This window comes from Heliconius melpomene, chromosome 13, assembly GCF_056956725.1.
Source record: "Heliconius melpomene rosina isolate 202511_hmr_F chromosome 13, ASM5695672v1, whole genome shotgun sequence".
In the NCBI taxonomy this organism is placed as follows: domain Eukaryota; kingdom Metazoa; phylum Arthropoda; class Insecta; order Lepidoptera; family Nymphalidae; genus Heliconius; species Heliconius melpomene.
Window position 1 is genome coordinate 3,620,500 of NC_140401.1, and position 27,469 is coordinate 3,647,968.

General features: G+C 31.6%; 6 protein-coding genes across 13 annotated transcripts; 2 read left to right on the forward strand and 4 right to left on the reverse strand.

Moving 5' to 3' along the window:
- Positions 1 to 6,088: 6,088 nt before the first annotated feature.
- mRpL47 (mitochondrial ribosomal protein L47) lies at positions 6,089 to 7,079 on the forward strand. Its single transcript, XM_085195684.1, has one exon. The coding sequence runs from the start codon at positions 6,264 to 6,266 to the stop codon at positions 7,041 to 7,043; it is 780 nt and encodes a 259-aa protein (XP_085051810.1). The 5' UTR covers positions 6,089 to 6,263; the 3' UTR covers positions 7,044 to 7,079.
- Positions 7,080 to 7,926: 847 nt separating this feature from the next.
- LOC146532495 (uncharacterized) lies at positions 7,927 to 12,603 on the reverse strand. 3 transcript variants are annotated; one of them, XM_085195676.1, is made up of 7 exons: positions 12,372 to 12,602; positions 11,839 to 12,157; positions 11,321 to 11,479; positions 10,438 to 10,910; positions 9,922 to 10,051; positions 9,347 to 9,458; positions 7,927 to 8,590 (listed from the first exon to the last, which is right to left on the reverse strand). In XM_085195676.1, exons 2-7 carry the CDS (start codon positions 12,073 to 12,075, stop codon positions 8,055 to 8,057), a joined length of 1,647 nt encoding a protein of 548 aa, XP_085051802.1. In that variant the 5' UTR covers positions 12,076 to 12,157; positions 12,372 to 12,602; the 3' UTR covers positions 7,927 to 8,054. The 3 variants fall into 3 exon arrangements, with proteins under 3 accessions (XP_085051802.1, XP_085051804.1, XP_085051803.1); XM_085195678.1 differs by lacking the exon at positions 7,927 to 8,590 and adding an exon at positions 8,597 to 8,995; XM_085195677.1 differs by lacking the exons at positions 7,927 to 8,590; positions 9,347 to 9,458 and adding an exon at positions 9,002 to 9,289 and having other exon boundaries at positions 12,372 to 12,603.
- A 1,287-nt stretch (positions 12,604 to 13,890) lies between these two features.
- On the forward strand, positions 13,891 to 16,037 carry LOC146532496 (cuticle protein 8-like). The gene is made up of 4 exons (XM_085195688.1): positions 13,891 to 14,029; positions 14,443 to 14,673; positions 15,409 to 15,582; positions 15,828 to 16,037. Exons 1-4 carry the CDS (start codon positions 14,012 to 14,014, stop codon positions 15,918 to 15,920), a joined length of 516 nt encoding a protein of 171 aa, XP_085051814.1. The 5' UTR covers positions 13,891 to 14,011; the 3' UTR covers positions 15,921 to 16,037.
- LOC146532497 (stomatin-like) lies at positions 15,928 to 19,599 on the reverse strand. Its single transcript, XM_085196232.1, has 8 exons — positions 19,459 to 19,599; positions 19,086 to 19,177; positions 18,476 to 18,631; positions 18,025 to 18,122; positions 17,415 to 17,576; positions 16,432 to 16,597; positions 16,130 to 16,213; positions 15,928 to 15,933 (listed from the first exon to the last, which is right to left on the reverse strand). The coding sequence occupies exons 2-8, from the start codon at positions 19,152 to 19,154 to the stop codon at positions 15,928 to 15,930; spliced, it is 741 nt and encodes a 246-aa protein (XP_085052358.1). The 5' UTR covers positions 19,155 to 19,177; positions 19,459 to 19,599.
- Positions 19,524 to 22,006, reverse strand: LOC146532498 (stomatin-4-like). 2 transcript variants are annotated; one of them, XM_085195686.1, is made up of 6 exons: positions 21,873 to 22,006; positions 21,696 to 21,790; positions 20,718 to 20,873; positions 20,550 to 20,647; positions 19,745 to 19,910; positions 19,524 to 19,663 (listed from the first exon to the last, which is right to left on the reverse strand). In XM_085195686.1, exons 1-6 carry the CDS (start codon positions 21,916 to 21,918, stop codon positions 19,562 to 19,564), a joined length of 663 nt encoding a protein of 220 aa, XP_085051812.1. In that variant the 5' UTR covers positions 21,919 to 22,006; the 3' UTR covers positions 19,524 to 19,561. The 2 variants fall into 2 exon arrangements, with proteins under 2 accessions (XP_085051812.1, XP_085051813.1); XM_085195687.1 differs by lacking the exon at positions 19,524 to 19,663 and having other exon boundaries at positions 19,768 to 20,456.
- A 246-nt stretch (positions 22,007 to 22,252) lies between these two features.
- On the reverse strand, positions 22,253 to 27,058 carry LOC146532499 (band 7 protein AGAP004871-like). Of its 5 annotated transcripts, none has more exons than XM_085195683.1 (8): positions 26,745 to 27,006; positions 26,325 to 26,366; positions 25,934 to 26,034; positions 25,621 to 25,776; positions 23,591 to 23,688; positions 23,088 to 23,249; positions 22,783 to 22,948; positions 22,253 to 22,408 (listed from the first exon to the last, which is right to left on the reverse strand). In XM_085195683.1, exons 1-8 carry the CDS (start codon positions 26,821 to 26,823, stop codon positions 22,271 to 22,273), a joined length of 942 nt encoding a protein of 313 aa, XP_085051809.1. In that variant the 5' UTR covers positions 26,824 to 27,006; the 3' UTR covers positions 22,253 to 22,270. The 5 variants fall into 5 exon arrangements, with proteins under 5 accessions (XP_085051809.1, XP_085051805.1, XP_085051806.1 ...); XM_085195679.1 differs by lacking the exon at positions 26,325 to 26,366 and adding an exon at positions 26,615 to 26,662; XM_085195680.1 differs by lacking the exon at positions 26,745 to 27,006 and adding an exon at positions 26,449 to 26,733.
- Positions 27,059 to 27,469: the final 411 nt, after the last annotated feature.

Here is a 27,469-nt window from a genome sequence, read left to right on the forward strand (position 1 = left end):
ATAGATTAAGAATCGTTATTGCTCAGACAATTACAATAGTCGCTAGTAATTAATGGATGAAGTTTATTATTGGAAGAGTGCACATTGTTCACAGTACCTACGATGGCTTATCCAAACCATATATTACTGAGTAGTTACAGGATGAAAAGAATTTTTTTAGGTTCACGCTTTATCTTTTAGCGGGGTACCCAGAGAGAACGGAGAGCCTCTCTCTGGATACCTCTTTCACGTCGCCCATTGTCATCCTCTTCTTTAATTATTTATGATTATTGAAAAATAATTCATTATATTATACAAATATATAAATATAGTATAGGTACAAATAAACAAAAAGTTATCAGTTGAAAAGCTAATTCTCCTTCCCAGAAGTCTAAATGCACATGGCATACCTAGTGCGGAAAACGTAACGAAGAATGTTGTGTTTGTTATTCATGTTATCTTTCTCAATAATTCTTTTGCCAACTGGAAAAAATATCTGAATAATTCTCTGAAAAACTGACAAGAAGTAAGTCATTTACTCAATATTTGATACTGTCTTAAATGGTCAGCCACAAGGATGTCATTGAAAGTGAACATCTAGCGGAAGGGAAGCATCTGGCACCTGAGACCAAACGAGGTTCCGCCTAATGGCCTGTCGCGCGTCCATCCGCGCCGGTGATTGATCGACACGCCTCGCGACATGTGTACATAGCCTACATCGTTTATATCTACGTAATAAATCACGCGTTTGAACTCGATAAAAGCAATATGCAATATTGGAAGGACTCACTTCATTACGCAAATACAAATGCCTTTATGCAGATAAAGATTTTATCTGGGACATACCTTTTTTTTTTGTATTTACAGATTTTTTTAAAAAAACGATGATTTCATCACACTTTTTTTAAACAGCCTTTAGAACTAGAAGCGATTAAGTTTTTCATATATTATTTACTTTTTATTCATTTTTAAATATAGGTATTTTTATATTTTTAAACATACTCGTAAATAGTGTCATCTACGAAGACATGCCCCATTAGGAAAATATTTCTACTATTTTTTTGGAGATGAGACACCTGCGTCCGTTTCCACAAGGAAGTTGCTGCAGACATCAGTCTTTGCATGTTGATTTCTATTAAATGTGGTAATCACTATGCGTCACTCTTAATTTACGTGATAAGGAACACTGATGTCACGTACTTATAAACATATTTTCTGCAGATTTCCTTAGTCTTAGGAAATATCCATATTGAACAATCCGAGCAAACACACTAATACACTACTGCAATATTGCACATTTGTACTGTAAGCGAGTCGGAGAAAAGAGTGATGCGCGTCTTCGCAGATGGCACTATATATAAAAGGTCAGAAGAAAGTATTTATTCTCGATACCTGTACATAATTTTTATTATTTTTTTCATAGCAGTAAGTAAGAAAAGAAGAATTTTGTCTTTTCCTATAACTATACAATTATAAGAAAGAACAATGAATAACTAAACTTTACGTATAATTAAAGCACCATTATTAACGTAGATTGGTATTCATAATATTAATTCTGAGGGTATATTTTTCCTCTTAAGAAAAAGGTTTCTTACAAAAGAAATTATTTGGGATCAAAAGAAAATATTTAGGAACAACAGAACCAGATTATTAGAGTGGAAATGATTAATTTTCCTTATAATTTCCTCGTCATTTCCAATCTTTTGAAAGACACAAAGCATTTAGCGAAATCAGCGCATCTGACCTAAGTTTCAATAACAAGTAGGTAGGTACTGCTCACTTTAATAATGATTTTACTAAGAAAGCCTAAGACAGGCAAAGTGTATTATAATTTTCTTATTACAAAAATTTTGCCCAATCTGTTACAAGAGGCATGACCCGATCTGTTTATATTAAATTCACCAGCGGTGTCAGACGTTTGCGGCTAGGGCAGGCACTGTGCGGTTATCGTCTCGCGCAGGTGGCGTGCGACAGCCCTCCGCTCCCGTCACACATACTCTCCCGGAAACAAAGATATCCCGATGTAATCAACGCAACAATACCCAGCGATAACCAGAATGGAAGCCAGCGTGCAGCGGTGCTCTCGCCAGCGTGTTCGATTTAAATTACGTACAATATTACACGGGCGCGGATACAAACGAGTCCATTGTGGCGCGTGTGCGCCCGACAGCTGTTTTAGATAACGTGTGACCTCCCCAGACCCAGAATAAAGCTCGCCGTGAACAATTAAAACAACAATGACGCGGGGCACGCGCACCACTTATCAACAACATTTTAGCGAACGACAAAAAAGAATAGCGATAAAATCTACTAAAACATACTTGTTAAGCTGAAGTTGTATGTTGTATGACTTTATATATAACAAAGCTAATAACAAAGGCAGTGTAAAATAAGAATAATCTTCTTAAATTTAAAACAAATTTTTGAGAATAAATAGCGAGCTATTATGTATCAAAAATAGTTACTGAAAACAACAAAGAAACTGTATCTCTTTATATTTATACGCACCGATTGCTTTTTTCTTTGATCCTTTGAAAAATGTCACTCAAGATTGATAAAATACTCTTAAGTAAATGGTGTTCTTCGTTATGTGTCTACGAAATTGACGCTTCAACCAAGTCCACGAATAACCACCCTTTTAAATTTTATAAGAATTATGCATATTTTATGATAGGTACTAAATAATAAATGGCTTTGGCGATTACGCCAGGTACAGCATATTAATGCTGTACCTTATATATGTTACCTGTAATCTGTATAATTTCGGTATTCTATACAAAAAAATAAATTATGGGCCATTTTTCCATAGAAAAAGTGCTTGCTGCTATTGATAACGTTTAAAGGACTGCATTGGCTGTAATACAGTCCTTTAAATATTATTTTTTATAGCAAGACTAAGTATTATACATTTCTACATTTTAATATTATTTAACGCAGTAGAAAATCAGTTTTATATCCACAGATATCAACGGTAATTATAAATACAACAATTTTTAATAGGTGTTGGACCATATGTCCATGTACAATTCTAATTGAATATATTACCGCCTAATTCGATATGTTACCCGTGAAAGGGCGTAATCTAATGCCGCGCATTCAGTCTAGTAAGGTTTTGAAATTTTGAAAACAAACCATAGAGTATGATTTTTGTAAATATGTGACCGAAGTGTTGCTTATCATATGAATTGAGAGTGATTGTTTTTAATTAAGTATATGAACAAAAACTCCACTAGACCTCTTGTGATTTTTTTATATAAAGTTAAAAGCTTAATTGCAAACTTCATAATAAATTAAAACTTTTTCATGATTATCTTTGTAATTGTAACTCCTTTGAAAACCCCTTTGAATGTGCATTAAAGCTCAGCTACACTGTCCAAGCTCCTCTCTCCACTAACATTAAATTTGAAAATTTTACTACACTAGTAGTAAAATTTTTCGATTATTATAGTATTGTTATAGTAAAATTTATTTTTTTCTGTCATAGTTAATTCTAGAAATTAACTGATGATAATTCCATATGAACATCTTTTAGCAAAATATAGATAAATTTCACTATTATATCTAATCACCACTAAGGCCAGTCGTGGCACAGGGGCACAAAGTGTGACTGTAAAACCGACTAGTTGTGGGTTCAATCCCCACTCAGAGAGATGAAATATTTATTTCAATTTATATTTCCATTTCTTCGCTCTGGTTTGCTGAGGCAAAAGTGCAGTGTTGAGTCCTGCAACTTAATATGCAGTGTCCCCAGAATTCTGCGAGAGTGCCCCAGAAGGCGGCAGAAGAGTGAGGAACGGAGTGTCTTAACACTAGAGTCCTCTTTCCCCTGCCTACCCTGCTGTGTGCAGGGGAAGCTGACTCAATTTATTATACCTACACCATTCACTATTATATCATTTTTTATGTCAAATTTCATTTGAGTTTCCCTCAAATAATGTGACAAAGTGCTTAGAGCCCAACTTTAGAATTTTATAATCAAAGAACAGACTTGAAAGTTCAGTGAAATATTGAAGTTTAATTTATTTACAATTGTTCATAAAGCTAGGTTAAATTCAATTATAAACTGGACTTCTGCTAAATAGTAACAGTAATTTGCAAAAATAAAACCTAAAATAAATTACTAAAAATCTTTTACCATTAACAAATAAAAACTGTGTTAGTATTAACTTTAAATATAACAAACTATTATTTATAACAATTAAAGTTATAAAATAGAAATAAACAAAGACATTCAAGAAATTAAAGATTTGTTAGCAAAACATGTATAATTAACTTGAATCAAGTAACAAAGAGTTTTAAGATGCATTACATTACAAAACTAAAATATAAAACAAAATTTCTATAATACTCTGCATTAAGTCCCACTATTGAATAACCAATAATTTAATTATTTTAAAAAGATTGAAAGAAAGTACGGAACAGAGTATCTTAACGATAAATATCTCTGCCGACCATGCCATATCTGGGATACAGTGTGAAGATCATAGAGTCTACATTTTAATAGCAGTAGCTATTAGATATTTGTTATATAACTGTATTTTTTTACTATAAATTTTTATATTTATGTTTGGCACTCGAGTAAATATAACTCCAAAAATATGAACAAAAAAAAATAATGTTTAGTTCACTTGAAATGTTAAATGTTGTTTAAATTGCTTCAATTGAAAAAAATAATATCTTACTGATTGTAATAGATACTGTGACTTTTTATGACAGGATATTCTTATAACTACAATAAATTATAAAAGTATTATGGAATGTTATGGTTAAAAGCAATAAAAATGCAATCAATATATCAATTCATAATTTAGCTTAGTAATAAAATATGAACCATTAAATCTTATAAGGTAATGTGATTCAGATCTCAAGGTAAGCCCCTAATACTATTTTATGAAGTTACTTAACTAGTCAACAAGTTAAGACTATATCTAGTAGTATTATTTACTGTATTACTATGTATTACAAAACAAACTTGTTGACCAAAATAGCTAATAGTTAACCTCTAAAATATATTTTAAATTTTACAATACAATATCAATAGAACAGGTCCAATTTATCTTGTGAATAAAGAGCTAATCTCAAAAAACTTAATTTAGAAAATGTGTAAAATGATATGACACAAAAGAGAAATATATAATATATTGCCTACAAATAAATTAATATATTACTCACTAAGCATTAAATGGCATAGTTCCATTTTAATTATAATAAAAATTGATCACTACGACCAGCTACTCCGGTAGCAATGAATAACTTAAAAATTATATTTGTTGATATGTTTGTTCTTCAAAGACAAAACATGTCATTTCTTTTTATTTTAAATAGCTTATGTTTAACTTTACTTAACCAATTATTTCACTGAAAACGCGGTTGTTATTCGATTAAAATAAACGAAAACCCATAGTATGGGAAATATTTTTCTTTAATAAAATTATTTCTTACCTCTTGATGACAATTCTTGGAACAGCTACTTCTTGGAATTCGAGTTAAAAAAAAACACTAAATAAACTTATTTAGCAAAACTCACATATTCACTAACAGAATACTTTATAAAATATCTTGGCGTGTAAGTTATGAACACAATACATAATTTCTTACGATCAAAACAAAACGAATGTTGAATCACTGTTGTATCATCGTTTCGTTTACTATTTCACGAAGTGTGGACCACAGATTACTGCACGCTAAATAACCTGTAGGTATAAAAATAGACGTACATTGAGCAGTTGAATGTTCATTTGATAGAGTATTCTGTAATTTAATGTAAAAATATCTTAATTTATATTTTTAATTTCTTTAAATTATATTTGACTTAATAATGGAAGTTTCAAAATAATTTATAAAGATAAGATATTGAAATAGACTTTGTTTTCATTTCATCATCCTTTTAGCTACACCGGAAACATTAAATTTTATATAGATATTTTTAATGATGAATAATTATATTAAAATGATTGAATTAGATGAACTTTTGATTGCTTTATCATTTTCATCTATCTTACAAAGTAAGCTGTGTTAAACTGGCACGCCTAATATCCATAAATAATATGAAATAAAACAGAATAAATTGAACAAAACATAATGTTAGAAATTGGCATTTGACATTTATGATTTGATAGAAAACTAAATTGACAATCGATTTTGACGGCTAAGGCCTCGATGAAACTATAATTTATAATCTAATAAAAAAATAATAACAACAGAAATACTTATATGCTATCAATCTCCTAAAAAATCGCATAATAAATATTTTCTAACGTTACAATTGTGAATTTATTACCAAAATGAATTCATTTTTGTTTAAAAATATTTTACGGAATATTGCGCCTATAACCTACCGTTCAAATAATCTTGCAAGAATTAATAACAAAGTTACAAAACAAGATGTGAAGGGAATACATACATCATGGAAGTTAAACGATTTAATGGAATTTTTCGACGAGAAGAAGAATTGGAATGAATCAAATATACGAGTGGGGAGATCTTGGAGGTTAGACGAATTGCGAATTAAATCTAACACAGATTTACACAAACTTTGGTATGTTTTGCTTAAGGAACGCAATATGCTCTATACAATGGAACAAGAATGCAACGACAAGGTACGTTTATTTCCCAATCCAGAACGTATAGACAAAGTTCAGGAATCCATGACAAACATAGAGACTGTCATTAGAGAACGGAATGTTGCATATTATAAATTAGAGACTGGAGAAACTGGAGAGCGTCCTGTAGAAGATGTAGTTAACCTATTAGGCTTGCCAGAAAAATATACTAAGCAAGAATATTATTTGCCAAAGTTTATGAATACTCGCTGGGTTCGATCATATTTTGAACATGGATATATAAATAGTATGGCAGTCAAAAAGTTCTATAGGTTGTACACGGAAAAGCAAAGAAGAGAGGTGAAAAAAGCTAAGAATAGAGACTTTAATCATGTTCAACAATTATTAAAACGTTTCCCAAATATGGATTTCGACAAGCTGAAAGCAGAATATCCTGACGTTGACATTGAAAAAGCAAAACGATCAAAGAAAGCCAGAGGTCATTGTATGCCTATATATTAAAAAAATTCTAGATGATAATATATTAAGTTTTAGTCATGTATTGTATTTTTACTACCCAGTTTTTTATATTTTAATTGTCTAATTCTAATAAATACATTATTTTTTTATCTTAAAATCTAATCACCTTTTTGAAAGTATGCAGAGGGAATCTAGTGTTAAGACACTCCATTATCCATTCTTCACCGAATTTTTCGAGATATTGCATGTTGAATGGCGGAACTTAATGCTGTAGCCCTTAGTGCCAAGCAAAGAAATGAAAATATTCATAAATAATATCATTCATTCCTTTGAGTAGGGATCGAACCCACAACTGTCGCGTTACAATCACACCATTGTGCCTCTGTTCGACGACATCCTCTATTTATTGCGCTTGTATTTATTTGACAATATATTAAGTTACTGAAATTAATTTTCTTATTTAGAAAACTTTTAAACTAAAGTGAACTGCAATAAAGCAGGAAGAAACAGTAAAGCACACTAACATGTTCAACTGTTAGAGTAGGATTATGTGTACGTAAATGCGTACGTAATTTATATACTTATGTATAAATCGTATGTTGGAAAATATTAATAATTACTTAATAAACGTTGATTTTCGATGATGTTGCTTTTAATACACATAACAATTTTATGCTACATATGCACAAAACTATCTTTTCTTTATACATTTGATTATCCGGATTTCAATCATCCGAATGACTAACGACAATAATTAGTCCAGTTAATCGAGTTTCTACTGTATATATTGAAGAATTCATACTAAAATAGTGTGTATAATGTAATTGAATTTAGCTAAAAACTTTCATGTCAATTATTCATTTGTAAGCCTTGTAAATATTTTCAGAAATATAAATAACTAAGCTATAAATAAAAAAATACAAGCTTAAATGATAAAAATATTTATTTATATCATAATAGTGGTATGTATAAAACTATAAAAATAAAAAAAAATCGTTTAAAATTCATAAATAACTATTTTATAAAATATATAATTTTTTTATTCTGCTCATTTTAATTTATAAAATTTTTAAAACATTCCATGCACTTTGGTAATTGATCTGATTGCAATAGCCCAGTTAGTATTTGTAGAAGTTGATATATTTCACTATAATGCTTCTCCAGGTCAATGTTTGAAGTTGCATGTAATGTCACATCTACATTATCTTCTTTTGATATATTGTATATTTTCTTTACATAATAGGCCTCAAATAAAGCTTCTAGTGATATATACAGAACTTGAATGACTTCCTTCTGAGTGATTTTATCACTCTTACATTTTTTACTTTTACGACTTTTGCATATATGTGATAACTGGTTCAGTAAATCAGTCTGTTGAATATCCTTGTTTGTTGTACTTGGGATAAAATCTTCTTTACTCTCTACAAATTCTAGCCATTGTGAAGAATGTATAAAATTTATTATAATGTTTATAACACTATCATCATGAACGGACAGAATCTTGTGAGTGTACCGGCGACATATTAGATACTTAATGCATGGTGGTTCTATTTTGCTCAATATCTTGATTACTGATCGATGTGATAGTTCTGTTAAGATATAAAAACAAATAAGTAACTTAAAAACTTCTAACAGCTTCACACTGTATCCCTAGAGAAGTAGTCAGAGGGAACAGAGAACCAAATGCTACTGTCTCCATACATCCCCTCTGGGGGTCCTTATGCTTTTTATGTGACCTTCCTCCAGTATCTTTGATACTGTTTTCGAAAGTCAAGGTGGTCTCCCCATACCTCTCTTATCCCTCACTTTTCCTTCATAACTCTTTTTGCCATTCTTTCATCACTCGTTCATTCGACGTGCCCAAACCGTTGATTCTCACCATGATATCAGTGACTCTCTAGTACCTGCCATTCTGTGTATCACTTCATTGCGGATTCGATCAGCTAAACTGGCTCGATATATTCAACGAAGAGCACCTTTCTTTCATTCTTCCTCTGTAATACACAAATTTCGCTGCCGTATAACAGTTTCAACGTCTCGTCAATGCACCTGTGGCACCATTAACCCAACAGCAATATGAATTTCTGCATCCATCTTCTCTCGCTACTGAACATACTTCCCTTCCAAAACGCGTGGCCCACCGTATCTGATCATCTCGGCAGTAACTTCATCTGCTCACACAGACACACAGTATCCCGCACATAGCCGGGGGGAGGCTTCAAGTGGTAATCAAATCCACAATCTATCGCGATTACAGTGACATTTTGTGCCTCTGCGCCACGACTCGCCTGATAAGATAACAACAATTATTAATATTATACCCCATAAAATAACAATATAATTACCTGAGATGATTTCATAAAACATATTTTCAAAATCGGTTATATGCGGGGAAGAAAATGGATAGGTACAGTTCGAATGGAAATATATCATTTGTACGAACGCATTAATCCATAGCTGAAAATTTCAAAAATATTATTGTCACTACATATATTAAACTACTACTGTTCAGCGTACAGGCCGCCGCAGGGGGGGAGGGGGTTGGGGTGACTGTAAACGCGAGGGTTGTGGATTCAATTAAGTAACCCATGATATATTGAAGATAAAAAACAACCCCTCCTGCACTGTAACCACCTCATAAAAATATATTATTATACTACATTTAATAAAAAGAGAAAAAAGTGATTATACTTTAAATATCTTTGTGAAAAAGATACTTTAAAAAAATGTCAAAATACTAAGAAAAGCTGAATTCATGATTCTTTCCATTGTCATGTTTGTACACTCGCATAGCTGAAACAACAGACAAATGGACGTAGGCGTATCTATAGATATTTTCTAAGGGAATATTTTCATTAACTTCTTATACCCAACTCTTTATTTTAAATGATTTCTATATATTGTTAATAAACTTACTTACACTAAGAACTTTTATATGTTCTTCTGAATAATTGAAACGAATGGAATGTACAAATAATTTCATTATTTGTGTTCTCAGGTCATTGTTTTTTCCGCTCAATGTTTGTAGAAAAGTCCCTCTTACTGCTGCTCTATAAAAAAAGTTAGAATAGAATGTATGTATGAAAAGAATATAATGTTGTATATTCATTTGTATATATCAGATTGTGGCCTCACTCATGGCAAAGAATTATATTCATTTCCTCGCTGCGGTAACAAGACCACAAGCGGCATTGTCTTCTGCCACTTAAAATTCAATGAATTCAGGATACGTTAATTAATGTATCTATATTAATATACCACTCCTTGTTTAGTGGAAAAAATTACACTGCTTTGTTGTTTGCTTTTGTCTGACTAGTGCAGGAAAATTAAAACAATTCAAGTGACCAGTGAAATCAAAACCATCATGTATACAGTCAAACACAATGCCACCATGTCACAACATTTTTAATACATAAATAATTAATTGTAAATTTACCCCACATAGAAATATATGTCCAATTGTATTAGTTCCATAACACTATGTAAAACCGCCAAAAGCCTATCAATTCTGTCATTACGTTTCAACATTTCATAAATTTCAAAAGTTTGTTGTTCCCAATGAAGTCTGTGCAGAGTTTCTTTTCCTCCATCTCTATATCTAGATGTGTATTTACTGTCTTTATCATCCTCACTGTACATCGGATTATCTTTTATATTATTGTATAGTTCATCTTCCAATCGATTAAAACAATATTTGATAATACCATCTGAGTGGCCAAAGTCTCTCCTCTTTGAATATGTTTCTGTTTTATCATCCATAGGTTTGTTTAGGAAATCATTGTAACATTTATTTATATCAGTGTGAGATTTACAAGGTGGATGCATATTAAAATGGTATGCCAATATTTCCCGGCATTTGTTTATTATGTGATCTATTGAATATGGTTTTGTAATGTCATTATGTGCATTCTGAAATCATGAAATGAATCTGGATTAGATTTTTCTTGTTTTTTTTAGCTTCATGCTGTAACCAGCAGGGAAAACATACTATTAAGACTCTATTCCTTAAAAAAAAAAAAAAAATTATTTACATTTTTCCACTACAGACTGCAGTAAGACAAAATGCAGGTTTGGGTTCTGCCAAATAAAATGCACCAACTTCAGCTCAAGTAAACAATGGTATGGCATGACACTATAATATGTTGTGTCCATTCAATGTGCAATGCCTCAAAAAATTCAGTGGAAGGTGGGGAATGCAGTGCCTTAGTACTATGTTCCCTCTGCCTACCCTGCTGTGTGTGGGATACAGCGTAAAGTGAAGCTGACTTTTTTTAATAATTTTTAAAAAGGTAATCCAGTGACTATCAAGGAATATTTACCAACATTATTTCCACAATACCTCTTAACACATTTGCTGGAAGGTATTGAGTTGGGGTTATCCAATAAAAGCATGTTTCTAAGGCATCATACCATGTGTTTAGTCGCAGTTCATTTTCAAACATTGTGACCACTATAGAAGGCATAGCGGTTCGATTCAGCTGAAATTATATATTTTTTATAAGCTAGTATTTGTTTAGGTTGTGGTGCACTGTGAAAGTGTATGACTGTAAACTCTGTTGTTTTCATTTTTCTATTTCTCTAAACAAAATATGGTGTTCAGTTAGAATACACAATTTTGAGAAAACTGGAATTAAAATAAAAACAATATTATTTATATTAATTCTTAAAATTTATTTTTGAAGTAAATGGGTAGAAACTCAGTTCCACCCAAATGTGCAGGGTTATTTAAGTTATTGCAATTTAGATTTAAAATGATGTAAAATGTAAGATTTGTTTTTAAGCTTATTGGCTAGGTACTGAAATTAAGAATTGCAAATAATAATTGAATATTACTTACCTTTGTTGAAATATTCATACAAATCGAACATTTTGGGAACTTTAAAAGTTTCAAACGTTTTAAAGTATCTAACTGTGCAATTTGTGACACTTTTATACTTGCTTTTATAAAATTAGTTTCTTCTATATTTTGTTCCCTATGCTTAGAGCGCTTTACCGATTTATTTTCTGAATACCTCACCCTTTTTCCTGGTGATATCTCCAAATCATTGAATGTTACTCTTAAATTACTTTCCATAGTGTATTTATATTAGTTTCACTAATATTTATTTATAATATTTTAAAAACAATTCAGCAAGCTACTGCTAAAAGTTATGCACCTAAAAATAAATAACAATACCTATGTATATTATCTTTTTGACTTTATATGCATAAAAGATAATGGATTTAGTGTACATAATTCACTAATAATTATATAACTTGATAATAAAATAAAATGTTATATAGGTATTATCGATTATAGTCATTACAAGCACTTTGTTAAAGAAGAAGTAATACATTTTAGTACAGCATAGGTGTACTTATGTTGCTTACCTTTGTTGTTTGTCTAAGTTTACATATTTCGTAGGCGTCATTCCTTACAGCATACTTCTTATATATTTGAATTTGTAACTTAATGGCCAGTTTCTAGTCTACGTATCCATTTTCACTTATAAGTATTTCTTGTTTCTACTATCTAATCTAGGCCCAAATTGGGCCGCCCAGTTTGAACTATATCTATATTCTGTTCACAGAACACATTTACTCATGATTCTATTTATGTTATATATATATATATAATATATATGTGACCACAGAATAAATATATCCAAAGGTATGTGATGTGACAATGTATGAATCATGATCACAGATTCCCTAAATTAAACATAAAGTTAACCATAGATAGAGATTACGCAGCGAGTAGTGCCAAAAGTTAATTTGTTAAATATTTTTAAGACAAATAGTTACTTAATACTCTAAACATTTTAAGACTTTTATATTATTGTTTAAAAACTATTATTATATACATTTTATATTAGTTTAAAGTTTTCAATTTTGGTAAACACTATTATATGCTATTGATTTGGAATATACTATAAAATAAAAGAAGTAAAGACACTTCGTTCCCCACTTTCTGCCAAATTCTGAAAAAAATGATTGTGCTGTGAGTCAATGTCCAAAAAGTTTAGTTGTCAAACAAAAATCAATTACATCTAAAGAGCAATATGCTTACATCGATACCTGAAGTCAAGCTTATATTTTCAGATATATTTTCTTAGACCCCCGATTACGAATTGTGAATCCTAATTTTTTACTCTACGCGAGTCGGCTTTTATTTTGTATGCCTCAAAAATTTGGAGTAAAGTGGGGAATGGGGTGTCTTAAACACAATAATAAGGCCGTAAAAAATAATAAGGCCGTCGTGGCGCAGCGTACGACTGTAAACGCGTCGGTTGTGGGTTCGATTCCTACTCGGAGGAATGTACATGTGTAAATATTTTGTACTTTGATTTCCTCGCCCTGGTAACAAGCGTTGCGTTGAGTTCCGCTACTCAACACGCAATGCCTCGAGAATAGGAAACGGAGTGTCTTAACACTACGTTCTCGTATTCCCTTTATCTACCCTGCAATTTGCAGGACACAGAGTAAAGCTAAAATAAAAATAAATAAATATTTTTCAATTACTTTAAGAAAGAGAACCGATTTTTTAAATTACTTTAATTTTTTTATAGGTGACTAACAACTCCAGAATCCTGCTTTTCCCGGAGATAAGGTCTGGCAACGCTGAGTATAATGTTCCGTGCTTTCAAGCAAATCGGGTCGGCTAGAAATGGGTCAAAATAGTATTCGAAGATTTTCTTATAGATATGCTTACCTACAATTCAACACTGATACATATGAATGAAAAAGACAACATATAGGTGTTGTTCTAGCTTGTAGATATATATTAAGAATTACCGATATAATAGTTTATAATCTTCGAAACAAAAAATATTTATTGCAATTATACGGCCTACAGGTCGAATATTGAAAAATATTGATTCAGAGTTTGCCGCAACCGGCTAAATAAGTTCGTGGTCGTGATTACCCATACTTTCTTAAATAACGCTCTGGTATAAAACCAACAATGCCGGTGGAACAGCATCAGTCCCACAGTAAACGGTGTGCAGATTTTAATACTTATAGTTATAAAAATGGCTTTCGTGTTCAAGGTATTTTTTATAACATTATTTTAAAGTTACATATTTATTAATATAATTAATAATTGGATGTTTTTAAATAAAAAATTGAAAATCTATAACATATTTTAGTCATCTGGTACATGTTAATAGTTTTTTAATAATTTTACTAAATATTAATTATAATAATTATTATTATTTATTAAAATGTAGTTAATATAAAATTTATCACTCGCGAGAGAAATTATTTATTTAGAATTTTCATTGCCATCGTTATTGAGTAATGACACTGAGCCGTTGAACCGTGAAGGTCGTTCGTTTCCCTTATTGTTTACATTGCAGCCTCACGCTACACAAAACATAGTTTAAATATTGTTATTATTAAAATTGATTTTATCCTACTATTTTAAACTTGTTTATTGTAATCGAAATTGCTTTTTTTTCAGACATTTACTTTATTAGTACTAGGAACAGTAGCCCTTGGCAACCAGGCTCCAGGCGGATACTCCTATAACCGTTTCAGTGGTCCAGTAAGCGGAAAAATAATTGAAGTCCAGGTACCTGCGGCGCGAGGTGTTCCGGCGCAGCAGCACGCGGACTACGGTTACGACCACCAAGCGGGAAAAATTGATCCGGAGACAGCTAAATACGATCGCTTAAAAACAGTTGATTACAAGGTATTTATTATACAATTTTTATATATATCACGCTTTATAAAGAATATATACACGAGTAGTAAAATATATATGTATGTACGTTTAAGACACACTTTTAAGTCCTTTTGTTCGAATCATCTCCTTTCAATTATCTTATATCTTTGTAATGACTATAAAGTATATATAATAATAAGCAATATATTCTACTTTAGTAAATATAAATATTGCTTAATAAGTATTTTTTTTTTCATTTAGATTGTTTTTATATATATATTATTTTTTTCATTACTACCACGCCACGCTATATTTTAATAACGCTATATTTCATCTAGCTACAAGCTAATATCAAACAATTTTAGTATTTACCTAATGTACACAATGTACCTTTGAGGCTACATTCTTTATCCGCACTGCGAGAGATTGGAACTCACTGCCGGCAACAGTATTTCCTGTGACATACAATGTGGGGGTTTTCAAAGAAAGGGTGAATAGGTATCTTCTAGGCAAGCGTGCACCACCGTAGACCGCATCAACGCTCACCAGACTTGATGCGGTCAAACGCAAGCCTATTCCATATAAAAAAAAAAAATAATAATGTTCATATATAAGCCGTATAATGTGTTTATTTAGTTATCTGTAACATTTGTATTTGTATCTTTGCTGCTACAAGTACTTTTGTTCTATAATAGTAACAATCAGATTAGACGAATTTGTAACTTAAAAGTGTGACATGAAATTAAATACAAAGTTTTTCAGGCTAAACCAGATTACCACTATGCGTACGGCGTTCAGGATCCCCACAGTGGCAACCAACAAGACCACAAGGAATACCGCGATGGTGACGTAGTACATGGCGAATACTCCCTTGTAGAGCCTGACGGTTCAATTCGGCTTGTAAAATACACAGCTGATCCCAAAAATGGTTTTCAGGTAACATCAAAAAAAAAAAAAGTTACTCTAATAGAATTTTCATAATAAAGTAAATTTTCATAATTTTGTAGCAATTTTCCCATACGGCGTTGCAACAGTATCATTATCAACGTCAACTCAGTGGAAATTCTATAAATTGTTAAATTGGCAGAAATATGTAAAAAGTATCAAATTGTATACAAAACAAAAATAGCTTCTCTCAATAACTCCTGAATAGAAATTATTAACGAAATTGACTATTTCAGGCGACGGTGCACAAGAAGCCGGGAGGTCAACCGCACGCACCCCAACAGTACGCTCAAAGGAAACAAAACGAAGACGACTCCAGAGAATACTAGTCACCACTCACAGCTAGATGTAAAAATAAAAGTATTTTCATTTTAGATTAGTAAACATTCTGTTAAATATTTATTGTACACTAAATGTTGTTTAAATAAACGTTAAAAATCATTAAATTGTTTTTATTTAATTTAACAAAAATGTTATAAAATATTGATATTAACAATATGTAAAAGTAAAACGTAAAAAAAACATTATAATTATCTACCGAAAATCTTTTTAAAAATGTCCGAAACACTATAGTGTGTGTGTTATCTCCCGCAATCATTTGCAACGATTGCAAATATCTTAGCTGAAATATATTATTCAGTTTTTATTAGAAAATTTATAAAACATGAAGCTGAAAACCGTGCAGTTAAAATAAAATGAAGATTAATTAAAATAATTACATATTCAGAAAATTGGGACAAAGTTGTTAAAATAAGAAACATGTGTTATAAACATTTTGCTGAGAATATAATTGAATATAATTAAGGAAATTTCTAATTGTAGTTTGGAATGAACACGAACCTGCATACACATAGGATTGTCCATCAGAATAACTGTGGCCAGCTGAAGGTTTTTCGTTGATTCAATTTCTGCTTTTGCAACAATAATTTTAGCATTTGCCAATCTCGTCGACTCAGCCTCCGCCGCCATTGCTTTTTGTAATTGTAACGGCAAACTAATGTCTTTTCTGTAATTTGTAATTTTCATTAATAATGCAAAACATCTATATAAAAAAAGATTTACAAAAGTAATTTGGTTACGGTTCTGGGTGAATAAGATTTCATTTTAAAATAATAAGTAATTTCTTAACTTACGAGTACCTACCATTTTGAAAGTTTAAAACCAATTATAGATTGTGAAGATTTTGAACCCATTCTAAGCCAATTCGTCAGATCCATAATAACAAATTATAAATTTGATTGATGGATTGTCTTATAATTTCTTCAAAATCTTCATAGTAGAAAATTTATGTATTTATAATAAAGGCGTTTCACTAATTTGATTTTAAAATGTACCTAACTATGAATTTCCGCTATTCCAACACGCAATATAAGATGTAACATTAAATACTAACACTATATTATAGAAGCGAAAAAACGTAATATATTTTTTATGCAGTATTACCTACTTTCTATATTAGCATAGCGGATATACATATAATAATGTTTTTTATTTTTAACCTTCAATGTGAAAAGCAAAGTAAATATGTAATTTATATTTTATTTCAACTTCATGTTAGGTATATCCCGCAAAAAGCAGATTTTTTTGAGGCATTACATGTTGAGTGGCGGAACTCAAAGCGCGCTTCGCCTTGTTACCAGAACGAACAATAGAAAATATTAATAAATAATAATTCTTTCCCCCGAGTGGGAATCGAACCAACAACACTGCGCCACTGCGCCACGACGGCCTCTATTATAAAGTATTATATTATTAATATAAGCAATCATATCGATACTATATACATAGATATATCAAAATTTACATAATGAAATATAGTTTACATTTCAACCCGGACGATTTGGATACCCCACTCCTGGGTTATATTCTTCATAAGCTCGAACACCTGGTGGCTGACCTCCGGCCTACTACCCAATACTTCTGCAAGTTTTCTCGTTCCTATAGCATTGCGTAAAGTTGTCGCCGCTAAATAATGAGTCGATGATCTGATTCACCAAGATATAATTTAATATAAAAAAATAAGCTTCACGTCGTATCCCTAGCGGGGTAGTCAGTGAGAAGGGATACGGCGGAAAGTGTGGAACAGATTATCAAAAAAAAAAAACAATTAAAACCCAAGAGATTCACCTGCATCCCGCACACAGTAGGGTAGGCCGAGGGAACACTCCGTGCCCCACTTTCCGCCGAATCATTCAATGAAATAAAAATATAAATAAATAATAGTTCATTCCTCCGAGTGGGAATCGAACCTACACGTTACAGTCACGTTACAGTCACACGCTTGGACCCCTGTGCAACGACGATATCTACATAATCTAAATCTAAATAAGTACAAATTCACATTTAAAGCAAAACACACAACTCGTTGCATTTTTTATAAATGCATTTTTTAAATTCAATTAAATTAATTGCAAATGAATATAATGTTGTTACTTATAGTCCGTCACGCTTATAACAGCCTGCACCGGGTCCACTATTTTGTAAAAAACAACCGCATCAACCGAGACTGTCAATGAATCCTTAGTCAGTGCCTGAGGAGAAAGTCTTACAATATAAAAAAAATATTGGTCATCAAATCGATCAGATCCTTTTATTTTCAGTTTCACGATGTATCCCGCATGTAGCAGAGTAGGCAGAGGGAGCCTAGTGTCAAGAGACTCCGCTCTCTACTTTCCGCCAAATTCTGGAGGCATTACGTGTTGAATGATTTGAAACCGCGTTTTGCCTCGACACCGTAGCGAAGAAATGAAAATATTAAATATTTCATTTCCTTGAGTGAGAATCGAACCTACAACCTATCACGTTAACAGTCACAGGCCATGGTCGACTGCTCTCTAAATAAATAACAAATTTATGCTTATAAAAAATTGATGAGCATATTTACTTCTTGTGGTGGAACAACGTAAACGAATGTTCGTAAATCGATGAACTTGACGGAATCTACGCAAGGCAGGTAAAATATAAGGCCGGGACCAAACGCGCTCTTTTTGTACAATTTTCCATTTCGCAATATAATGGCCCTTTCAAACTGGCGGACTACCTGGAAATAGAATCTGTTGTATGTTTTCAGAATTTTTTTCCCTTCTTTACGAGGGAGCCCAGTGTTAAGACACTTTGCTCCCCATTTTCCGCCATATTCTGGAGGCATTGCGTGTGGAATGGCGGTTATTGCTGTGTTTTGCCTCGAAACCTGGGAGAAGGAATAAAAATATTAAATATTTAATTTCCTCAAGTGAAAATCGAACCCACAAACTATCGCGCTTACAGTCACACGCTTGTGTCCCTGCGCCACTGACTGACTGACTGGCCTTAAATTTTATAATTTATTATATTTTTAATATATCTTGGAATATTTTCCGATATCTATCTTGATTGTGAAAGTCACAGCCATTAGATGTTAGGTTAAATAATGCATAATTTATCTCCAAATTACTTAGTTTTAATGCGTTATATCTAAATTATCTAAACGAAAATTAAATATAAAAAACACAAACCATTAAAATGCATAGCAACGACAACGGAAACATCAAAACAGCAAAAATAATCGATATAACCACCACCATTTTCTCAATAAAATTGTCACTTTCTGAAAACGAATATGTATTTAATAAAAAAAGTATTATCTATAAACATAAACAAATATTAATAATAATAGTACGAAATGAAAACAAAAATAATATACTTCTTTCATGTTCTAGACGTGGCATTCTTACGAGAGAAGGTGTACTTGGAACCCCACGTCCCACTGAATCCTTTGCCAACATAGCTACGGAACGTACTGATTGCTGCTTTGGAATTTCACGAGACCTAGTGTTCGTTGCTTTAGCAAACCTTTTATTTTGTTTATCACTCATATTATATATTTACCTCTAATGTCCAAAAAGAAAGATGAATTTAACTAATATAACGGTGACATTTTCTGTCATATTGGTATGAAGTTGTATGAAATAAAGAGTATTTAATTAAATTTTTAATGATCACTCTTCGCGTCAGGAATATCAATAGGAAATGGAAATAATATAGACGTTTCTTGTTGTGATGCGATGTTGTTAAGTGTTTGTAAGTACCGTAGCTGTAAATAATGAAAATATTTAATAGATTACGCTATGTATACATAAATTCAATACAAAAAAATGTATAATATGTCTATTACAAGTATTGTTTGTGGGTGTTCCATCATGACTTTTGATGCGTCTCTAAGGTTTTCAGCTGTTTTTATTTCTCCTTCGGCTTCTATAATTTTTGCTTTAGCAATGCGTGTGCCTTCGGCCTCAGCAGCCATTGCCTTTTGCAATTCATAAGGCAAAATAACATCTTTTCTATAAAGAGATGATTATTCGTAATAGTCTAAATTACCAAATTTAATTTCATTAAATTAATAATTAATGTCACAAATTAATTTTAATTATAAGTATAGTATGAGTGAACTATAAAGAGTATTCTATTTTTATATTTAAAATATACGACTATAAAATAATCTTAAGTACTAATTCTGTACTATTGATCCCGGATATACATAGATTTTCCTAAAAAAAAATCATTAAATATTAGTTTACAATACACCACTACAATCTCTTGTTGTGTTAATAATTGAACAGCAATGCACAATGTTTTTGCACAACTTGACCTTTCATACTTTGCAGGTGATTAAAATTTAAGAAACTTTCAAACAAGGTCAAGTGACATTACTATGATGATATTACATTTCCACCCGTTCCACTTCGATGCCCCATTCGGCCGTCCCTTTATCTATTTCTCTTCGGACCGCTTGACTAATAGACTCACGGTTTGTCAACAAGTCAGTCAGTGTGTACTGACCCAAAATATTTCTAAGAATAGCGATAGCTAACAGTTCTGTGGCACGTCTAAAATTGTTATTAGTGCTATTAATATGTATATATTAGATATTAATTATATTTAAATTTTTATTAATAATTAATTAATTATTTAATATTTACGTGTGCGATTGTACATTTAACAAGCAAAACAGCGGTTTCATAACATGAAAGTAAACCACGGCGTCTACTGTGATAGTTACTGAATCTTTTGTAAGTATCTGAAATGGAAGATGAAGAGTTGATAAAGTTTAATATATACTATTAAATGACAAAACAAATGTATAATACCTCTTGGGGAAGTAAATTGAAGGACTGCGTTCTAAGATCGATGAACGTGACGCTGTCGGTACACGGTACTAGCCAAATGATGCCAGGTCCGGCGGGAGAGTCACGCCTCACTCGTCCGAATCGCAAAATTACAGCTCTTTTGTACTGTTTCACAACCTATCAGACAAAACATCTCAATTATCAGTAAAGTAAACGTGAAAATTGAAATTAGGAAATGTAGAGCAACAATTAACTTAATTTTAATCAATCAATGAAAAATTCGGGACGTTGATAACAATAAATTGTTTAGTCGAGAATAATAACCATAATAAATCTAATTATAATTTGTAAAAAATTTTTGATTAAAAAATTGTATTTCAATGTCTATACAAATATCATTAATTGTGAAATTAATATCCAAATATCATCATATGTTACATAAAAGTATGTAACATAACAGACCAAGTAGATATCTCATATTCTACAAATTGTACGTTTCTGTAATTAACATAATAAACGAGGTTTTTATTCATTGTTTAGAAAAGGATATTTATAAAATTACAACTATTGTTTGATTTTATATATATGTCTACTAGAGACGACATCTCATATAGCATTTATTTATTTTTTAGGCTTCTTCTTTTCCGTAATAACATTGAATATGATCAAGCATAAGAGGACTTACAATTCCAATAATGCTGTTTCTAAAATTGACTTCGCCCCCGTACTCAAATGGAAGTGAAGGCTTATATATCACACATGATTTTTATAGGTGTCAGAAGTAATATTACCTATAGAATTCCTCGTTAAATAAACTATCGAACACTAAATTCTGTTACTGTTTCTACAGTTCTGATACCCTTTCTATTATCACACTCTACTAAACAAACTCTTCTACTTTATATTATTAAAATGTCAGAAAATTAATAAAATGCCCAACAAACTTACTATGAAACTATTCGTATAAAAACAGACATTTAAATCTAATAATTTTCTTACCCTAAAACATAGCAGTAAAGTCAGCGGGCACAATATTATTATAAGTAAAAAGAATACTCGTAATATTTTTTCCTTCAACGATTCCCGTTGCATTTCTGTAATATAACTCTTAAAATATAAATAAGGCTTAGACAGCATTAGCTCATTACTTTTCTTTATTTTACTTTTCTCACTCACTAATTAAATCTATTTTCTGCTCGTCCTCCATCTTTTTATACGTCATATAAATATCATATATAAAACATAAGTATACAATAAGTCAAAGAATATACTATCATAGTATGTAATATGACATGCTCTGTACATCATCCACAGATAATATAGAGTAATTTTCAGTAGTAACGTTAATAAACTAGAAGTATTTTTGAAGTTGCTGCTTCTACAAAAAAAGATTTAATTAAATAAATTTTAAAAATATATTTTTTTATCTACTGTATCTTACTAAAATAAGAAAATATTAATTTAGTATAATAATAATAAAGCAAAATTATTTTATCAAAATTGTATTTATGAATATATTTTACCACATATTTTTTTGTAATCTTAGATCTTCTATATTTTTACTATACACAAACTTAAATGGGTAACGGCGAAGGAGGAACACTATGTCCACTTCCTGATAAAAATGTTTTAAGGAAGTCCATCGGGAACGGAAAGATAATTGTAGAACTCTTCTCTGCAGATATCGTATTAAGCGACTGCAGGTACCGCAGCTGAAATGAAAGAGAAGAAAATTTTGTGGTACCTCGTATATAAATATTTACTTAAAATGTATCTACTATTTTAAATGTCTATTAAATATAGGTATTTTATAGAAAATATTTTTTTAAAAATGTAAATTTTTATTTGACTTATCATATGCAAATGACAAACAGAGCTTGTTTTTACAGCAATCTCGTTTTAAATTGTATTAGGAGTAATTACGAGTATAAGAATGCATATATAAATTTACTATATACTTGAAGCAATCTATTTAATAGTGAAAACCGCATTTTTCCTTATGTAATTTGAAAGATCCAAGCGATCGTTCTATATGAGTGGAAAACGCCTTGCTTACTAAGTAAATTAAAAACAAATATTTTGATACCTGTAGGGCTGTGGGATTGTCAATCATGACTAAAGATGCTTCTCTTAATGCCTTGGATGCCTTAATTTCTCCTTCCGCCGCAATTATTTTAGCGCGGGCCTCTCTATCGGCCTCAGCTTCCGCAGCCATTGCTCTTTGTAACTGCACCGGTAGGCGGACGTCTTTTCTGAAAAAGCAATGTCAATTTTTTTTGTCACGAAAAAACAGGAAACGGGGACGAAAGTGTCTTAATGGGAACGAAATGTCTTAACAGAAAGGAATGGAACCAAAAAATAATAGTAATAGTAAAACATAAAATATCTCACATTTCGACTCTCTCCACTTCAACTCCCCAAGGATCAGTGGCGACGTCCAAGTTGGCTTGCATCATGTGACTGATGGCCTCTCGGTCAGACAGCAACTGGGCTAGATCACGCATACCCAACACATTTCGCAGAGTTGTCGCTGCTAGAAGACGTGTAGATGCACTGGAAAATAAAAAAAAATATATTACATATTTATGACAATTTGAAAAGTAACAGTTTAGAAATTAATTAGAGGCTGTCGTGGCGCAGGGTCACATGGTCGTGGGTTCAATCGCCACTCGGGGTAATTAATTATTATTTATATATTTTTTCTTTTCTTCGCTCTGGCACCAAGGCAATAGCCCGGCGTAGAGTTCTGCCACTCAAGACGCAATGCCTCGAAAATATCGGCAAATTGGAGAACAGAGTGTCTTACCACTAGATTACCTCTGCCTACTATGCAGTTGAATACATCGTCAATTGAAAAAAAAAGATATTAATATTTATAGTCATCTATTACTGACCTATAATCGGCAACTCTGACCACTGCATTTAAAGGTTCTTTTATTCTATAGTACACAACCGCATCAACGGCTACTGTAACAGAATCTCTTGTAAGCACCTGAAAAATAATTAAAAATGTTTCTGAGGAAGACAAAGATTTTATAAGCCCAAATAAATCGCAGTGCATTTGGGAAGTATAGGAGGGAAGTATAGGATTATTTATATTTGGATTTAGTTTAAATCTGTTTCTGAAACGGTAGAAAAAAGCTGAGGGCCTTGACTAAGAGTGTAAATAGAAGTACGTAGTGTGACATTTGTTTTATCAATGCAGCGAGCCGTGCAATCAGGAATTAACGAGCGCAACGAGCTTATCATATACCACTTTATTTTAAATTTCTTACAAAAATCTTTTATATATTACTTTTAGTAAAAGATGGCAATTAATTGGTCTATAAGGAACACTGTAAGGTTAGAGTACCACATTATAATTTTGGGAAAATAAAATTTGTCGCTCCAAGTTTTATAATTTTGTTTTTTATTTTCTTTTGTATTTTCTTACTCTACGAAAATGATTTATATATAAACGTTCAGGCGTGCGAATTGAGGTCGTCCCTGTCAGCTCGAACACAAATTTAAACTTTCGCACGTCTAAACACTGTCGATTTGAAATTATGATATGAAACATACATGTGTAGATGATTTACAAAAACTTCTACTAAAATTTTTTGAACAATAGTTATAATTTTGCTTTATTTTTTCAAATTCAGAGTCCATGTAAAATATAAATATTAGATTGTCACAAAAAAAAAAAAAACTAAATTTTAAATACAAACTTGCTTTGTATTTAAACTTTGAATTTGAACATTGTGAACCTAATGTAATGACGGACCTAGGTTTTAACAACATACTCGCGCGGCATAATAATGTCTCCAGAATTCAGCGGAAAATGGAGAACGGAGTGTCTTAATAATGGGTGAACCAAAAAATATAAAGCCATTATGGAATACTTGGTAATACTCTTTTGTTACAAAAAAATAAAGATAAAGGGAAATATGTCGATTTTTTTTATATTTGTTATATAAATGTTTTTAATTTAAGTGTCATTAATTATTATGTATGGTTAAATTTAACTCTTTTAAGGTATTAAAATATAAGTTATACAATTGAAAATAGTATGGTTCTATACAGTGTAGCTAGTACTATGTAACAGCTATATTCCCTTTGTAAATGTTTCCGCGGGTGTGTTTAGAACAAAGCGTATGTTATTGCGTAAACACCTTGCAAGATCGGTAAAAACTGAATTTGAACATTCTATATATAGAATAACTTCATAATTGTATTCTACGATAATATTTTATATACTTACTAATAAACCAATAAAAGAATTATTATATTTCTAAATAAGAATATTTTCTTAAATTATAACTATTTTTAAATATGACCAGGCAGAATGGAGTTTGTTGGCAATGATTTCGGTATGAGGTAGACCGGTGTAGACAACTGGCTTACAAGAAATACTCGCAATTGTTTTAACGTCGTAAAACTTTGATTGATAGTTTATAGGCACATCAATTAAACGTGAACCAGCTGAATAGCCAGCATTTGGGTTAACTGTTTTCAATTCCATTGCCAATTTTGAATGGCTTTTGTTCGTAGCCATGTGTTGTATGTACCTATCATATATATGAGACATGTATCTAGTATCTACGTATACTGTTACTCAGATAGTCTGTTACAGAAATATTGAAATATACGTCTCATAAGCTCAAAATACGTCACGTAAGAAAATGATGTTAAAAATATTTTCTTTGCTTCTCCTATGGATTTGTGGACAAATTATAGCAAAAAGAGAACCTAACGATAGGTTTTATAGAAGTCAGTTCGACTAGATAAAACGAAACGTTCATAAAAATACAAAAAAAAAAACGCAAAAAAGATTTTCGTATTAATAATTTTGAAGTTAAAAGTTATATTTTAGTAAACTACTTAGGGGAGGCCTATGTCCAGCAGTGGACGTTGAAAGGCTGGTGGATGGATGGAAACTACTTACTTCTTGTGGTGGGACATCAAATGATACGGTTCGTAAGTCGACTTTTCTGTATGTGTCAATACAAGGCAGTACAAAAAATAGACCAGGACCTCTTACTCCACCTTTCCGTAGTCGACCAAGGCGAAAAATTACAGCTCTTTCGAATTCTTGAACTACCTTTAAAGGAAATAAATAGCTATATTAATTTTAAATAAAAGAAAGGAGTAATATTTTAGTGGTGTAGATATAAGATATGTTTCTCAAATATGTTTATTTTTTTATTCAGTTGTTAGTAAATATTAAATAAAAGATTGATCTATTATATAAAATTTACCTTAAAACATTCGAACAAAGAAAACGGAAAAGTAATAATAATAAGAAGAAAGGAAAAGAATGTTGCACATTTTTCGACGCATCCCACTGCCTCAGGATTCGCTGAAAAAAAAATAGTATAAAACAAATGCTTACGAAACTATAACATAAAAACAATAGCAAAAAAAATATTTACATTGCCTATTAATTGTTTATATAATTTAATATAATATACGAAGAATTGTAAATCGATTAGTGTTTAATAAGATATAAAACAGAAATTGTTATCGAATTTGTGTCAATTTGGGTAGCATTAACATATATACAATTTGCTGCAGATTAACTTTCCAGTAGGTAAGTAATATTTTAGTATTTGTTTTTCAAATATTTGGTACTTAACCCGAGTTACTTACGCATTTGTATTGTGATAGCGCAAGACGTACCCGTATCACAATCTAGAATATTCAAATTCATGAATTAATTTCTCATTATCTTGAGTTACAGGTGTAATTTGAGCACTCATTTCCAATTACTTACGGCTGGGTACGTTATCGCGACGAGTGCTCACCGATCTTAATTCCGTATGCATTATTAACTATGTCCTACACCGGTATCCGCTTATAATATAGAGATAACAATCGTATTATAGCACGTTTAATTCGACTAACATTCACTGACCGCGCTGACATCCCGACTAACTTACTGTCAGTAGCGTCCATGTTTACGCGACCCAAAAACAGCACGGTTCCCACTAAAAATACAAATTATTATGCGAATGCTTTGAAATCTGAAATAATAAGATATTTCAATTAATATCGTTCACAGATATTTACGTATTTCGAAGTAGCACTCCACCTCGCCGGAGTCCTTGTCGTGACAACCGAATTCCATGAGGTGATAAAAGACAGTCATTGACTAATATTTAAATTGATCAATCTATCAATTTGCAATGCTATTTAACTTGTGTCTATATTGACACTAGGTTGAACGCGGTTGAACAGGTTGATGATAGAAACAAATAAATAACGCACTTCCCATGTCGACGGACGGACGGGCGTACAGTGGGCCGCGGTGGTAGGATTGTCTGCTGAGGTGCTGGCTCCAGGCACTAATATTTGCTATAGCCGCTACCTATGAGATGAGGATGTTTAGATAATAACTCTTCTAGTATCAGACAACTTGTTATAAAAGAGTTATTGTTGAAATATTAAAAGGTAAGGTTGGCTTGAGATTTTTAGACGTTTTTGAAATAATATAGGTAAGTTTTGGAAGCTATACGAATTTTATTATTAACCTATACGAATTTTCGTATTTTACAAAAGACACTCTGTTCTCCAATTTTCTCCAAGTTTTTGAGACTTTGTGTGTTGAGTGACGGAACTCAAACACGCTTTGCCTCGTTACCAGAGCGAGGAAATGAAATTATTAAATATTTCATTCTCTTAATTGCAAACATTATTAGTGATTCATCTATAAATCAATTATGCTGCAACCTTTTAATAATAACAACTCACTCGTGTGTACTTTTAAAGTTATAATCTATCTGGCAAATGATAAC